This window comes from Lutjanus erythropterus, chromosome 21 (genome assembly GCF_056507025.1).
Source record: "Lutjanus erythropterus isolate fLutEry1 chromosome 21, fLutEry1.hap2, whole genome shotgun sequence".
Lineage (NCBI taxonomy): Eukaryota > Metazoa > Chordata > Actinopteri > Lutjaniformes > Lutjanidae > Lutjanus > Lutjanus erythropterus.
In genome coordinates this window covers 5,860,606-5,875,107 of record NC_139337.1, presented here as the reverse complement: position 1 = coordinate 5,875,107, position 14,502 = coordinate 5,860,606, and the positions used below count along the sequence as shown (strand labels likewise).

Genomic DNA, 14,502 nt, shown 5'->3' with positions numbered 1-14,502 from the left:
AATCTTGAAGAGTTTTTTTTTTCCTGAATATTACTCCCACTCCTCACCTCTGTAATTTTAATGAATTTATTTTCACTACAGTGGCCCTGATAAAACCATTGTTCATACTCAGGTGTGGACAGGGTACAATGACTTTCTCTTCTGTTTTATTTTTACAGTATCTGTAGTTTCAGTAAGAGCACAGAGATCTCACTCTGTCTAAAATGTCAGCCATAAGAAGCTGCTTCACAACCAAAATACTCAAGCATCCTAAAATAGTCTGAGCTGTCTGTGGGACGTGTGGTTGTCAGAACATCTGCTGATTACTTTGTCTTAATAGTTAAACTAAATAAATCCTGTTTTAGTGCACTTGTGTTCCTGCCTCGCTATAGTGCATTTCACCAAGTAAAACAATTTTTTTTAAATTGAAAAAGAAAAAAAAATTACAAAGCAGCAGTTACCTTCCAACTAAACATATATCAAGTGGCAAAAATGCATGAGATCGATACACTCTGATACAGTCAGATTCCTTAAACGAGAAGGTGTACATTCAAAAACCTTACAGCAAAAATTAATAATGAAACAAACCTAAAATCCACGTTGCTTACATTACTTTTTGATTCTTGTTTTAATCTTTGAAAAACTGCTGTACAATTCGTCAGACAATAATCCTATTGTAGGTGAACAGTAATAATGAGGAAAAAGCATAAATACGCTATTTATTTTTAGAAATAAGTGTATAAGAACCTTTTTCAGTTGAGACTAGTCTCCACTTAATGTAAAAAAATCCCCAAAATCTCCGAACTTCCTAATAATTAAGTAATAAGTTATTTATCATTTCCAACCCTCAGTGCAAAAATATCAAAAACAAACTGAAAGGGAAGGGAGCGGGAGTCACGTGGACCGTCGTTGTGCACGAGACAGTGAATCATCTCCATGGGAACAAGATTTTCTCAGGCACAAGTACTTAGGCTTTGTCCACCGAGCCCTTGGCAGGTCACTCTCTCTTTTTGAGAACTTTTTTTTTCTTTTTTTTTTTTCCTGAAGTACTCAGAAGCTTCAGAGCACTGCTCACACACAGCGGCTGGGGAAGAACAGAGTACCGTCACTGTGGGAAAGAGACCAGCGGAACTCCTCTTCGTCCTTTCTTCTTCTTCTTCAGTCGGCATTGTCAAGTGCTTCTGAAATGTGGGAGGCGGCGTACTTTAACCGGAAGCCACCTGCAACGTAAATGCCAACACACACATGCACACATACAGAGATGCATCCAAACACACAGAGGATACACAATCAGTGGACAGTTAAAAAATTAGAGTCTGAACAGAACTAAAGGTCAGTGTCAGGCTGCGCTTAGCTTTGAATGACCTAAACATGGATTTCTCTTAGGAAAGTTTTGTGTTTCATTCTTAGGATCTTAATTTATCTCATTAAAAGTGCCTTCAAGTGTTTGAAACTACCATCCTGGCAGTCAATGTTTTGATAAACTCTTTAAGCAGCAGTACCAGTTTAGACCTGCAGATGGTGCCACCAACAGCCAAGGTTAAAGGAACTGGTTTAAGTGGGGTTGTATGAGGTGCTTATTCATAGTCACTGCACAGTAGATGGTGGTTGATGTGCTCCCAGTTTGGAGGAGCAGCAGGAGGACCGCTGTAGGAAGCTAACAATGCACTGCTGTGGACAGGGTCAGCAGCATAAAATACACAAAATATAGTATACACTTACATATTACATCTAGAATATTTTCAACTCTTTATCTTGCTGTTAGACAGCCTTTTCTATTTCCTTACACAAGTTTCCCTCATGAGATATTTTATGTAATACTTTTATATGTAGTATAGCAATAAAATGCTGCTGCAATAAAACTCAAAGGTTGGCATTGTTTCTGGAAATATGAATCATGATATAATCTCTAGAAGTTTAAGATTCAACTTTTTTCCCTGGTCTAGTGTTAAAAAAGCAAACATAGATTGGAATATCAAATCACAATACTTAACAATTGAAATACATATCAAATCGGCTCTCGAGTATTGTGATAGTATCGAACTGGGAGATAAGTGTATTGTCCCAGCTCTACTGGACACAGGCGTTGCTGGTCCACCGCTGCTTCAATCTGTTGGTGTGTTTGTGTTACTGTGTGACTCTGATGAATCCGAACTAAACTTTTTAAAGCGTGAAAGTCACACAATTACACAAACTAACAGATGAAGGCAGCAGTAGACCAAATAGCAACTCCTGTGCAAGGTAAAATGACTGTTTGGTTTGTAGAGGGCGATATTTGGCTCATACAACAGTCTGAAAAGTCTGTCTGACAGCAAAGTAAAGTGGTGAAAATATTCTAAATATTGCCAACTACTGTAGGTAATACACTGACTATGGATAAGTTCATACAACCCCACTTCAGAAAATCCAAATTGTCCCTTCAATAGCTCTGTAGGACAAACTTGTCTGCTTGTTGCCATGTTTTTCCTTCTCCAGGTAAGACCACTCACATTCTGCCACATTCCTACCACTGAGGTATCCCCAAGGAGAACCACACACATTTTTAACCATTTATGTGCTGATATTTGGTGTCATTTGAATGTTGCAGCTTCTCTTCTGGACAAAATGAGGGAGGTAACCCAGCAGAACTGAAAATACTATACTTGTTGAAGACAAACTCTAACTTTTCAAAGTCTGGGCTGAATGTTGGGCTTTTTCTTTGAGATTATGGGGAATGAAAGCTAAAGTGCTCCTGTGTTTGCCCCTGCTGCGTGTAGCTGCACTACCTTGCTGCGTGGAGTCTATGGAGGGCTGGTTGCAGTCCTGAGCGTAGTGTCCGCTCACACCACAGTTATAACAGGACACGTTGCCGTTCTTCTTATTGACTCCACCTCCTCCCAGTGTAGCAGCAGGCAGCATACCCAGAGGGTAAACATGCTGGTAGACACGCTGGCAGAACGATGCCGCCGGCGCCATCTGCTGCTGCAGGTTGTAATTTGCGGCCGCGGCGGCTGCGACAGCTGCCTGGGTGCCGAGCATGTGTGACGATACATCGCCGTGGCTGTGCGAGTGGGTGTGGAGGGGACCGTAGGGGGGTGGGTGTGTGTGAGGCGGGGCGGTGGGGAAGAAGGGGGACAGGGTGGCGGCGCCATTGGCCTGGTGGGGGGGCTGGGCCTGGGTGAGGTAACTGTTACTGCACAGGCTCGTAAGCTGGAAGAGAGGCGGAGGAACACTGAAAACCTGTCGCGCTGCTGCCATCTGGTGGGTGGGGAAGAATAAAGGTGCCTGGCAGCCGGTGGCGCCGCTCACGCTGTTGTTGTTACTGGCGCTGACACGGCCACCACAGTTGTTATGACAACCGCACGTCCCACAGCCAATTGGCTGCTGCTGTTGTTGTTGTTGTGTTGGCTGCTGCTGGGGCAACTGTTGCTGCTGGGTTTGCTGAAGCGTTATAGGGTTGCCAGGGGCAACAGGAGCACTTCCACAGGAAGCACTGCTGTTGCTGTACGATGTACAGTCGCTGTGAGCCGTGCTGTGAGTGAGGGCTGGGCTGGGGCTAGGGGCGGGGCCAGGGGTGTGGGTGGGCACAGCTGGAGGAACCGCTGCTTGTACATGTCCAGGAGACTGAGCGATCCCAGCGGCTGCAGGAGCTCCTACAGCAGGCATGACAGAGGCGGGGGCCGGGGGCAGGGTGTAGGGAGAAGGCAGGCCAGACGGGAGGGCTAAGCCTTGGTGCTTGGCGTGGGGCGTCTCCACGTGTGGCAGGGAGGAGGCCAGGGCGGAGCTGACGCTGGCCGGGTCTTGGCAGGGCAGAGACTGCTGGAGAGGAGATGAGTAGGATGTGGGACCAGGAGACATGACACTAATGGCTCTGACAGGAGGAGAACCACTCCCTGGAGCTCCGTCTGTGCCTCCTTGGCTGTGAGACAGAGCTGTCTTGAACCTCTGGACAATGGGCTGCACAGCTGGACTCCCAGATGGGTGGAGGCCAAGAGGTGGAATCCCAAACGTTGGAAGCATGTCCCTCTTCTCTGGCTCTCCCACGATTCCAGGGCCCGGGACAGCTGAAGGCACTAGGGGCATTTGCATCATCAGTGTCCCAGACGAGGGCTTGACATCAGGGACGATGCTTTGGCTGGGTGGAGGAGGGACCAGTGAGAGTGGAGAGTCGGCAGCTCCATTGGGGAGCACGTAGGGCAGAGAGTGCATGAAGGGGGACAGGGACAGAGGGGGGAAATCCGTGCTGGACTCTGGGCAGAGAGGCTCCATCTGGGCCCGGTGGTTCTTGGAAGACAGAGGGTGGACAGAGGAGACGTCCCCCACCACAGCTGGATCAGTCGGGTGGGTGAAGAACATGTCAGGGCCCGGACCTTTGCTGGAGTCGTCAGAGTGGCTGTCTGTGTCTGACAGAAAGACAAGATCAGGTTCAGTCCACGTTACACCACTGCAGGTACATGCTTCATTACAAAAAAATACTTTAAGTCTACTGTGTGTGTCTATGTGTGTGTTTTACCTTTGTTGTTGTCGTCCTCACTATCCATGCTCTCTGGTCCTCTGTGCTGTGGGCTGGATGGAGAGCTGTAGCTTTCTGATGATGTTTCACCAAAGGTATCTGGACCAGAGCCTCTATCTGCAACAACACGTGTGTGTTAAGTATTCATGAAATATAAAAGTATGTACCTGTTTAAAATGTGTTTGTCTAATTAAAGGCATTACAGGGACCAAAATTTAGATTGACAGTCTTATTATTGGCCTAAGTTTTGGAATTAAAATGCTCATAATGCTTTAACATTTTTCTGTGGTCTTCTCTCGTTTGCTTTAAATCATAGCTGGCAAGTCAGCAGCAGTTGTTGCAGAGCTAAACCTTTTTATGCCTGATTAAATCACGTTTTTGTAAAAATCTGATAGAGTTATTATTTTAAAAACAAAGATGATTATAATAGCACATTTTTATACCTACGTTATCAGGGTGTATTGGTAGTTTTAGAGTTTGGCACAAGGGTGTTTTCTGGCACAGAGCAAGTTTAGAAATGAAAAAAATAAAGCAAACCAAAACAATTCCTATATGTATTAATCCTTAAAGAATACATTCTCACCCAAAAAATGAATTACAGTTGGTATTAATAATTTCTAAAGTTGTTTTTGTTTTATTGGTGGGACATAACTTGCCCCAATTCTCAAGAATGAGTGACTATCATGTTGGAGCAGCGAGAGATAGTCAAATCTAGACACACCTTTTGGAGATGTTTATACATTTTCCAAGAATATGATGAGAGATGATTCTGAGGTAGTATGATGCTTTGCAAAACTGCAGCAATCAGGCACTCAGAGATGCGAGGCCTCCAGAGACAACAAAGACAATAATTTCTTGGACATATCAGAGTTATTCTGAGAGACAGCCAATATGTAGCTTTGTAATGTTTGTGTTGATTTCTACCATCATGCAGCCAATGACCAGTCACCTCAGAATGGTTTTAAGCTGTTTAACATAATGCAAATGATTAATTTTGACAGACAATTAAATACACTCAGCAGGCTTGAGAGGCACTCACCTTTCCTCTGGGGTGACAGGGCTGGTACCCTCCGGCCATTGGCTACAAAGGGAGCACCCTTCCCCTTTCCCTTCACCTTGTCCCTGAAAAGAGACAGATGGGAGAAAGTGTCATGTCAACAGAGAGACACAGTAACGACGGATACAAATGTGGCATGTGATTAGTAGAGTCAGTGGCAGATTATAGAAGATCATCCTGCCACAGTCCAGTAACATAAGTAGCTTTAGGCTCAGTGACACTACACTCTCTCTAGTCTATACATATCACAAACACATGTGACCGTCACTTTAAATGTCAATTTAAATCCACTAAAGGCTTTTCTGTGACAGCGTTAGCATGACTTCCATCTTCCTAAGCAATGACCCTTTTTCTTTCTTTACTCAACACTGTCACACAGTCATAAAATCGTGATGAGCCATCACTCAACACTGTCACACAGTCATAAAATTGTGATGAGCCATCAGTGACCCACCTGTCTGTGGTCAGACCTCTGCTCTTTGTTTTGGTGGCTGGGTGGCTTCGCTTCTCAGAGTCCGGGTGCTGTGAAGAGGAAAGTCAGAGGAGAGTCAGAACAGCTTCACCAGTTTCAACCAAAACCTTTACCACAGCATTACAGAGAATTTCTCCAAGATTCAGGTGGTTCTTGTCACTATAGTCATGATTTATTTTTTCAGCAGCACTGCCCAATATGGTCAGAGCAACAAATCATAATGTTAAAAGGACCCCAAAATCACCAATACATGATTTTCCCCTGGCCTATAGCACTATTTCTCCAGCTAGATTTTCAGATTTTTTTATTTTTTTATTTTTTCCTGAGTTACATAGTTTTGGAGATATCAGCCATAGCGAAATCTGCCTTCTCTCTCATTCTATGACACAAGTCCTGTGATGCTTAAAAAAACAAAAAACATTTAAAACCAGTGTCTCTTTCCAAAAATCATAACCTGGTTATTCAAAACAATCCACAGACCTTGCTGTGAGTGGTTTCATGTAGGAACTACTTTCTTTCTACTAGAAAGTTCCAGTAGTTTCTACAACATATAGGAAATAGTTGCTACATGAAACTGCTCAAAATGAGGTCTGTGGGTTATTCTGAAGATGGGAAGAAAATTGCAGCTAGTGAAAATACATATTTAATGACACCACCAAGTCTTGTTTGGTTTGTTTCTATGGTTTCAACATGTGGCTTCCCCTTAATAGTAAAGGCGTCATCAGTCATCATCCACATGAGTGAATACAACATCAGATGATCATTCACACATGAGATTATTTAGCAATACAAAGTTGGTCGCTTTAACTGTTCATTCTTTCACAGGGTTTATCTTGTTTATTTTATGATTTCAACACTGATTTGTTGTTCACAATGTAGCTTAAAAAAATAGGGTGCATCAATAGCGGGTTTAATGTGTCCTCCTGGAGATAACGTGTCAGAGGTGCAGTCTGCGTACCAAGCAACATCTCTGACAATGTGAGATTCATTCATGGACTAATTGAGAACAGGCCCATTGAAAACCTGCTGGAATGATTTCCTTTACAAAAAAAAATGACCAAGATCATGAATTAATTGAGAACAACAAACAACAAACAAATGTGGTGCAGCCCTGTCCAGCAGCAGCACAGAATGGCATTTATAGAGTGTCAAACCTCTATTGTGGCAGAGAGAGAGGATGTGCTTCGTCAGCAGTGCTGTCTCTCTCTCTCACACACATACACACACAGTCTTGACCTATATCAGTGAGATTAGCAGCGAGTACTCCCATTCACGTGGCAGAGTGCGACACATCTAACCAACTAGCCAACCACAACACACTACAATTTGTAATGATTAACTGGTGTTCATGGAATTGTCCTTAACTGCGAATTGTGCTGCTGCTCAGCTGTACAGTCGAGTTAATGATTGGACCAACACTGTTAAATACCTCTGCTACTGATACATGACAGAAAAATAAACATCCCAACACACCTGCAACAATCAGGACCTAAACATGATTTAGTTATGTTTCTTTAATTATCAAGGTTTAATTGGTAATTTTACATACATATATGTATATGTATATGTATATGTATATATATATATATATATATATATATATATATATATATATATATGCAACCATGTCTGAACTCTTGTTCACTATTCCTTCTCTTCTTTTGTGCCAGACCTTAGAGAAGACTGGGGCAGGACCCACCACAAACAACAGATTCTCCTGTCAGTCATTTTCACTGAGACTATTGCCTTCAATTTGAAAACTAGTCACCACCAATATTGACAACAGAGATCCCAACATGTTTAGAAGGGTAATCATTAAAAGAATGTGTGTACAGAGCTTGTAAATGTTTGTGTAATATATTGGAATTACCAGCAATGTTTCAGTTGTTTTCAACAAACATTTCAGAATAAGACCAGTAAAGTAAATTGAGAGTTAAAGCAGTGGCAGAAAGATATGTGGCATTCTTAAGCCTTCTGCTGACCAGCTGTGTTCAGTCCTCACCTGCTCTGCCTCCTGGTTGCTCCTCAGTGTACAGCTCTTCCTCCTCTCTGCTGGTCCATTGAGCTCAGCAGCATGGACCCCCCTCCGACTGTCCCCCTGCGAGCCTTTGGCACTAGAGAGACTGATGGACAATAGAGGAATCTAAGTGTTGTCCTTTTAGTATGTGTTACACATGGTGATTAAAGTAAATTTATTTGCCTGAATTCTTACTATTTTGCTATTATTTTCTATAATAGTAATATTACATCATTATTTGCTACTACTTTAATCATGTGGATAAAAACATTTCAGAGACACAGATCAGACAGTGTACTTACCCTTGACATGGACTCTTGGTCCCGTGCTTTTTCTTGTGTCCCTGAACATACTCTAAATCTGAGAAACAGATGAACAACACCCCATTAATTCCATTATACCTCCTGTTAATCAAGACACAGAATGTGATATAAGTGCTTTTTTAGAGAACAAAGAAAATTACTGGTAGGGAATCGACTGGTTAATCGACTATAAAAATAATTGTTAGCTGCAGCCTTAATGCTGGAATTTATTTGTAGTCACTGGGTCACAAGCTATTGAAAAATACAGTTATTTTCCTTTCAAATACTTATGTAAAATAAAGAATTACACATTAGCAATCACTGTAGGTGTGTTATATGACACCAATTTAGTAAATTTCTTTAATTAGAATTTTCATTAATATGGGAAAGTCAGCATGGTGTGGAAAAAAAGCCCTTGTGACGTTGTTGGTATTTTCAACGAAGGTAGTCCACTTTTAAGTTTGAAAGGCAGGGGAAACACTGTTACGTTCATCTACAAAGAAATGCCAATCATCATTAAAGAAAAAAAGACATGTCCTTTCAAATGAAGTCAAAGATATACTCTCTTATTACTGCATTTACTTCTAATGTTAAAAAGAACATAAACAGGAAAAGAAAAAGAAAAACTCAAATTTAACTGCAACAGTCTGTTACCATTAGCATGGCACCAGTCTGTTTTTATAGCTGCTGCCAGAGCACTTTTATTCTGAAAGTGGCCTTTTGGGGAAACGTTGGACCAGTTAATCAATAAAGTTCAGTGTTGACAATCCTTTTTTTTTTTTAACTACTTGGGCTAATGGGGCCACGCTGGCACTTCCCTCTTTGTGCTAAACAAAGCTAAACATGTCCCTGACCTCTCTCTGCTACAACTGCAACCACAGATATTTAGTTTGTTAGTCTGAAATTCCCAGGAAGGAGTATGACTGTTGGTAATATTTCCAGAATTTCCAGTTAAATGCACACACATTCCCTTGTCTCAAGGTTTTGATTCCTCTCTCTGTTTTCTCCGACTCTTAGCCTTCATTCATGTCCCCTGCTTTGATTCTGTTTAAACATCAAAAGAAATCAGTATAATGTTTCTATTGCACAATTTCTTTGAGATTAAAGGGCAGCACTTGTGTAACATCAATGAGTCTAGCATGAATCTAACACACATACCAGCTTGTCTAACATTTACAGTTTTGATGTAAGTATTCAAAAGGCCAAAGCTGTGGTTACTCCTGCTCGAGCTGAACTCGGGCCAGCACATGATGAGGCAAATATAGCTGTGAAATATGAGGATTTGAAACACGCTCAGCCTTTCCAAACGACTCCCAAAAATAAACGCTTGTTAACTTTTCATGTTTACTATGGAGCTCCAGCAGCTAGAAGCGCAACAGCTCTGGTTAGTGGGACGTTCTTTGCTTTGTCTGTCTGCACAATCAGGCCTCATTCACTGATTAGACATGCTCTTGTGCATGTCTTTGTCCTCTGCTCTCTCCCTGCCACTACTACTCTCCACACAAAATCATCAGTGTGGGAAAAGAGTGGAATGGTTTCACTTCCTCTCACCTTCCTCCTGACTGGAGGCGTCAGAACAGTCTCCCTGTTGGTAGGTCTTCCCCAGCTGGCAGTTGCCTGTGAAAAGAAAGACAACTTTGTTTCTGATGACAGTCATCACAGTTTGGACACAGTGGCTCAGTGAAATGTGTTGCTGTTAATTAATGACAGCACAAGTTTGCCCAGCAGTCACCATTTCTGGTTCAGTGCCTCATTCTTTGACATCTGGTTGGAGCAAATCTATAGGTATGATTACTTTGGATTACAGCACAGAGTCGTAACATCCATGTAATAATAATAAAAATAATGAGTCGTGCTGGAAGTTAAGATTAATACTTGATTAAGCAAATTAAAGGTTTTCTAAATGACTAAATGTGATGGATCAAAGTTGAACTTTTTAGTGTGTGGTAATTATTCTAATTTATGTTACTTTAATTCAACTCAGTAACATGATTGTCCCCAGAACATAATATAGCATACAGTAGATATTTTGTGTCTGCTTTTGGATCTGATGTGCAGCAAACATGCAAACAAAAGTAAATCCAAGATAGTAATAGTCTAACCATAAACATTATCTATAAAGTTCAACAAATTAAGCATTTTATTCCCTTAATGCAGAGGTTCTCAAACTTTTTCTGGCGTGCCCCACCCCACATTTATTTTTAATCAATAAGTAACATTGATAGGAGAAGCCAATTATAAAAAAGGATCCAAGTTGAACTTTAGTGAAATAACGATCAGCATGATAGCACTTCACTTCATCACCATAAAACTGATTTTCCTCCACAATAATCACTTTATTTAGCCTATAAACAGGTCTTGAAGACTGTCAAATTAAGGCTATTGTATCATAACATGAAACTAGATATCATGATATGGAATAAGCGTTGTCTTTTCTGTATTACAATAAATTATGTAAATTTGTGAGCTTACAGACAGTTCTAGCTGTTCTATTATTTGTCTTTACCTATTTAGTCATTATATCCATATTACTGACTATTTATCAAAAAACTAATTCTGTTAATTTGAGACAATGATTAATAATTAATCAGTGTTAAATTTAATCAATTAAAAATGTATTCATTGACAATTAATCAATAGTCTAAAAATGGCAGTAACTGTGCCTTATCTGACATTGTCTGGCCAAGGCATTTGTTGAGTAAGGACACATAAAATTACACTTAAAATGAGGGAGAAAAAGAAAAAATCATGAAAATGAGAAAAAAAGTGTTGTACCCTATTAATAATTAATGATTAATTGATTGTTACCATTTTGAACTATCAGTTAAGGTAAAGGCACAAAAACTATAACCACAGTGTATTGTGAAAGCACCAATAATCATCCCTACAATATTGTTACAACATCCATATCATTATGTCACAACCAATATGATCAATAATTATTGATATTAAATGGTATGAAACTTTTTATCATCACATCTAAATTGTTACTGTAATTGTTCCACTAAAAAACATCTGGAAATACATTTGGAATTTCCCCGGACAATATTTTGCACATTCCTGCACAAACTATACAGTTCCTTCATTTAAATGATGTCCATTTTGTACATATTTTATTTCTTTTTCTTTTTTCCTGTTTATGCTTCTTGACTTTCACCTTTATTTACATTTTTCTTATACTATGTTTTTATGCACCAACATACCACATTCTTTCATGTGAAAACACTAATTCTGATTCTAAAATGCAATCGTAATTTCCAGCTGTTCATATTTAATTTTATTGCATGTTTTGATCAGGATTATTTGATACTTGTTAATTTCCAGAGTACTGAATCAACAGAGACAAATGACAAATATAAACGACAGGACTGTGTAAATGAAACACCATCTTATTTTGAAAGTCATGCAGTTTTCATGGAGTAGGCTGTATTCAAGTTCAAGCATATTCCTAATCTATAAAACCTAATGGTTTAAATTAAGCATTTTCCAAACTTGTTTCTTGTATGACAGTGAAGAGCATTGGCCTTGTATGACTTAAATGGGTCCAGACCACACCAATCTGTTTCTAATAACAACATGCCATGTGTGTTCTGGCTTTGACCAAATGTCACTGTGTTTCTAACAGTTAACTTGGGCCGTTGTGTTGGAAAGACAGGGGAAAAGACTGATCAAGAATAACATATGGAGCTCCTCTATGTGTGCATAATTCTGCAAGTAACCTTGCAAAGAAGCATTTCTGCGCCGCGTGCACAAATGTCGTCCCATGAGCACATGGGGTGACAAGCTCAACCCTCTCCCACCCTCTCCCTGTCTCTCATTGACTCATTGACTTGCACTAGAAGAAGAGAACAGGACATTCTGAAACAAAGGACATGGTATCCTTGTGAGGTCAGATCAGTGAGGAGGACAGCTGACAGGGGACAGCCAGTTTAAATGTTACCCATTCGAAAGGCTGACTTTGAAGGCACCACATCAAAAAAGATTTGAAACATATAAAAAATAAAGCGCATGATTTATTCTTGATGATTACCACTTCATGGACATTTGCTTTTAGTCTGATACTCACATCTGCAGCATGTAGGTTTTGTAGAGTAACTGGAGTCACAGTTGAAGAAGCTGCACACCTTTCTGGTTTGTCTGAAGACTGGAGGAGCAGACAGGAACCTTTCCCTACAGGTGGACAGAGGAGAGGAGACAGGGACATGGGATAAGTGAGAAACTTGGCTGTCATGGTGTTTTTCTCCAAGAGGCTGACTACATGAGGCAGCACACTGACTACAATACATTTATGGAAAACAGCTGAGCAAAACATATTGTAACATAAATTCTACTCTACACACACTGATGTAACATCAGAATCCAAATAATCCAAATCCTTTTCCTGATCACTTGTCTGGACTGTCATTTCAAAGTATTTTTAGGTTGGTGTGGCTACCATGGATTTAACTTCATCTGTCCTTTTACACACAAGTTTTGTTTCCTTTAAATAAATTGGATTTTGTATCTACTGCACAGCTATATCAGTATCAATGTACATTTTGTTCAATATGCTGATAGGAAAAGTTTTATTTTGGCATAGAATATATTGTCGATGACTACTTTTTAGTTATTTTAGTTATTACTTGTTTCTTATTTGTGGATTTGAACCTTTTTCTTAATTCAGCCTTTTCAATTTTTAACAATGTTTCTGTTTTTTTCTTTTTATTTATAAATTTTTAAAAATACCAGTGAAAGTATACCGTTTCAGTGCACTGAAAGTCATTTAGGACAATAAAATTTGTTGATAACTGTTTGATAGCCACATGTGAAGGATCATTGTGTTCGTATATATTTTCCCAGTATATATATACACACATATGCACGCACACACACACACATATATATGTGTGTATATATATACACATATATAACTATATATATATATATATATATATATATATATATATAACTATATAACTATATATATATATATATAACTATATAACTATATATATATATATATATATATATATACATACATATACATACACACACACACATATATATATATATATATTAGTGAAGTTTTGATTAACTTTACAAAAAAAGCTAAATGAACATTTGTGGAATCATAGTGATGTCAGTTAGATTTGGTTCAGTGAGAGCTGTGGAATAATAAATCATTCATTTTTATTCACTATATCCGAGCCTACAAAAACAAAATAAAATTCCAAAATATGTGAAATTATCAGTTATCTTATCAGTATCAGCCTTGAGAAGCTAGTTATTGTATCATCTGAAAAAAAAAAATCATAACATGCATTCCCATCTCTATCTCTGTGGAGGAAGGAATTTTGTGAGAATCACTTCATATCAATCCACAGTTTCATACTTTAAAAAAGAAAACAACACTCACAGTGAACAATGGACTTGTACATGTTGTTGAATCATGTTTTTCAATAATCAATGTGTAACAGCTGACTTGTCCTAAACATGCAAAATAGTGCTTAATGAGAACAAACTTCTGCAACCATCTGTTGCCCTACATACTGTAGTTATATCAACATAATGTAGCTACAATAAATAAAGCAAAAAGCCCTGGTATCAGTTAAGCCAACACCCATAAAAGGAGAGGAGAGCAGCACAGTTCAGTTCTGTGCAATGCAGCAGGGTGGTGCTGATGAAAAGCTCCAGTTCAGGCAGATAGGTTTCACTTTCCACAGTTTCACTTTGCACTAAATGAAACTGATGGACACCATGGTGTGTGCGTGTATGCGTGTGAGACTTGTGTATCACATAAAGGGTGTAGTTGGATTTGAAAAAAATCAGCCTCTCCCCTTGTCAGTGGTTGACAACCCTTCCAACAATGACGCACGCGCATGCATGCATGCATACACACTCACACACAATATAATGTCTTGTGTCACATGCATGAGATTGTGTATAATGAGCACAAAAACAAAACAGGTTGAAGAAATTTCAGGACCTATTTTGCACTGCAACTATGTTTTAGTTCTTGATTAATCTGATATTTACTTTCTCAAGTAATCCATTAATTATTTGCAGTTTTTTTTCCTTCACTCGCAAGTCCATCAGAAATCTACTTGCCCAAGGACAATTTTTACTTGCCCCCATTAAAATGGTTTTATGTATTAGCAGTTATCAAATACCTACAAAGACTTAAGTTAATTGTCATGTTTAATC

At 39.5% G+C, this 14,502-nt stretch overlaps 1 protein-coding gene and 1 long non-coding RNA gene across 2 annotated transcripts in view; one reads left to right on the top strand and one right to left on the bottom strand.

The window, feature by feature from the left end:
- Window positions 1-588: 588 nt before the first annotated feature.
- The window catches only part of zcchc2 (zinc finger, CCHC domain containing 2), a 32,908-nt gene continuing 18,994 nt past the window's right edge, over window positions 589-14,502 (bottom strand). The window contains exons 6-14 of the mRNA XM_084710428.1: window positions 12,386-12,489; window positions 9,871-9,936; window positions 8,320-8,377; window positions 8,003-8,123; window positions 5,983-6,050; window positions 5,511-5,593; window positions 4,472-4,588; window positions 2,745-4,361; window positions 589-1,199 (exon numbers count right to left, since the gene is read on the bottom strand). Of these exons, the coding sequence (XP_084566554.1) occupies window positions 1,138-1,199; window positions 2,745-4,361; window positions 4,472-4,588; window positions 5,511-5,593; window positions 5,983-6,050; window positions 8,003-8,123; window positions 8,320-8,377; window positions 9,871-9,936; window positions 12,386-12,489 (2,296 nt within the window). The 3' untranslated portion in view covers window positions 589-1,137. The remainder of the gene's footprint in view (window positions 1,200-2,744; window positions 4,362-4,471; window positions 4,589-5,510; window positions 5,594-5,982; window positions 6,051-8,002; window positions 8,124-8,319; window positions 8,378-9,870; window positions 9,937-12,385; window positions 12,490-14,502) is intronic.
- LOC146307223 (uncharacterized) lies at window positions 1,099-7,836 on the top strand. Its single transcript, XR_014768936.1, has 3 exons — window positions 1,099-1,206; window positions 5,950-6,146; window positions 7,671-7,836. It is a non-coding gene; the product is annotated as an uncharacterized LOC146307223 (long non-coding RNA).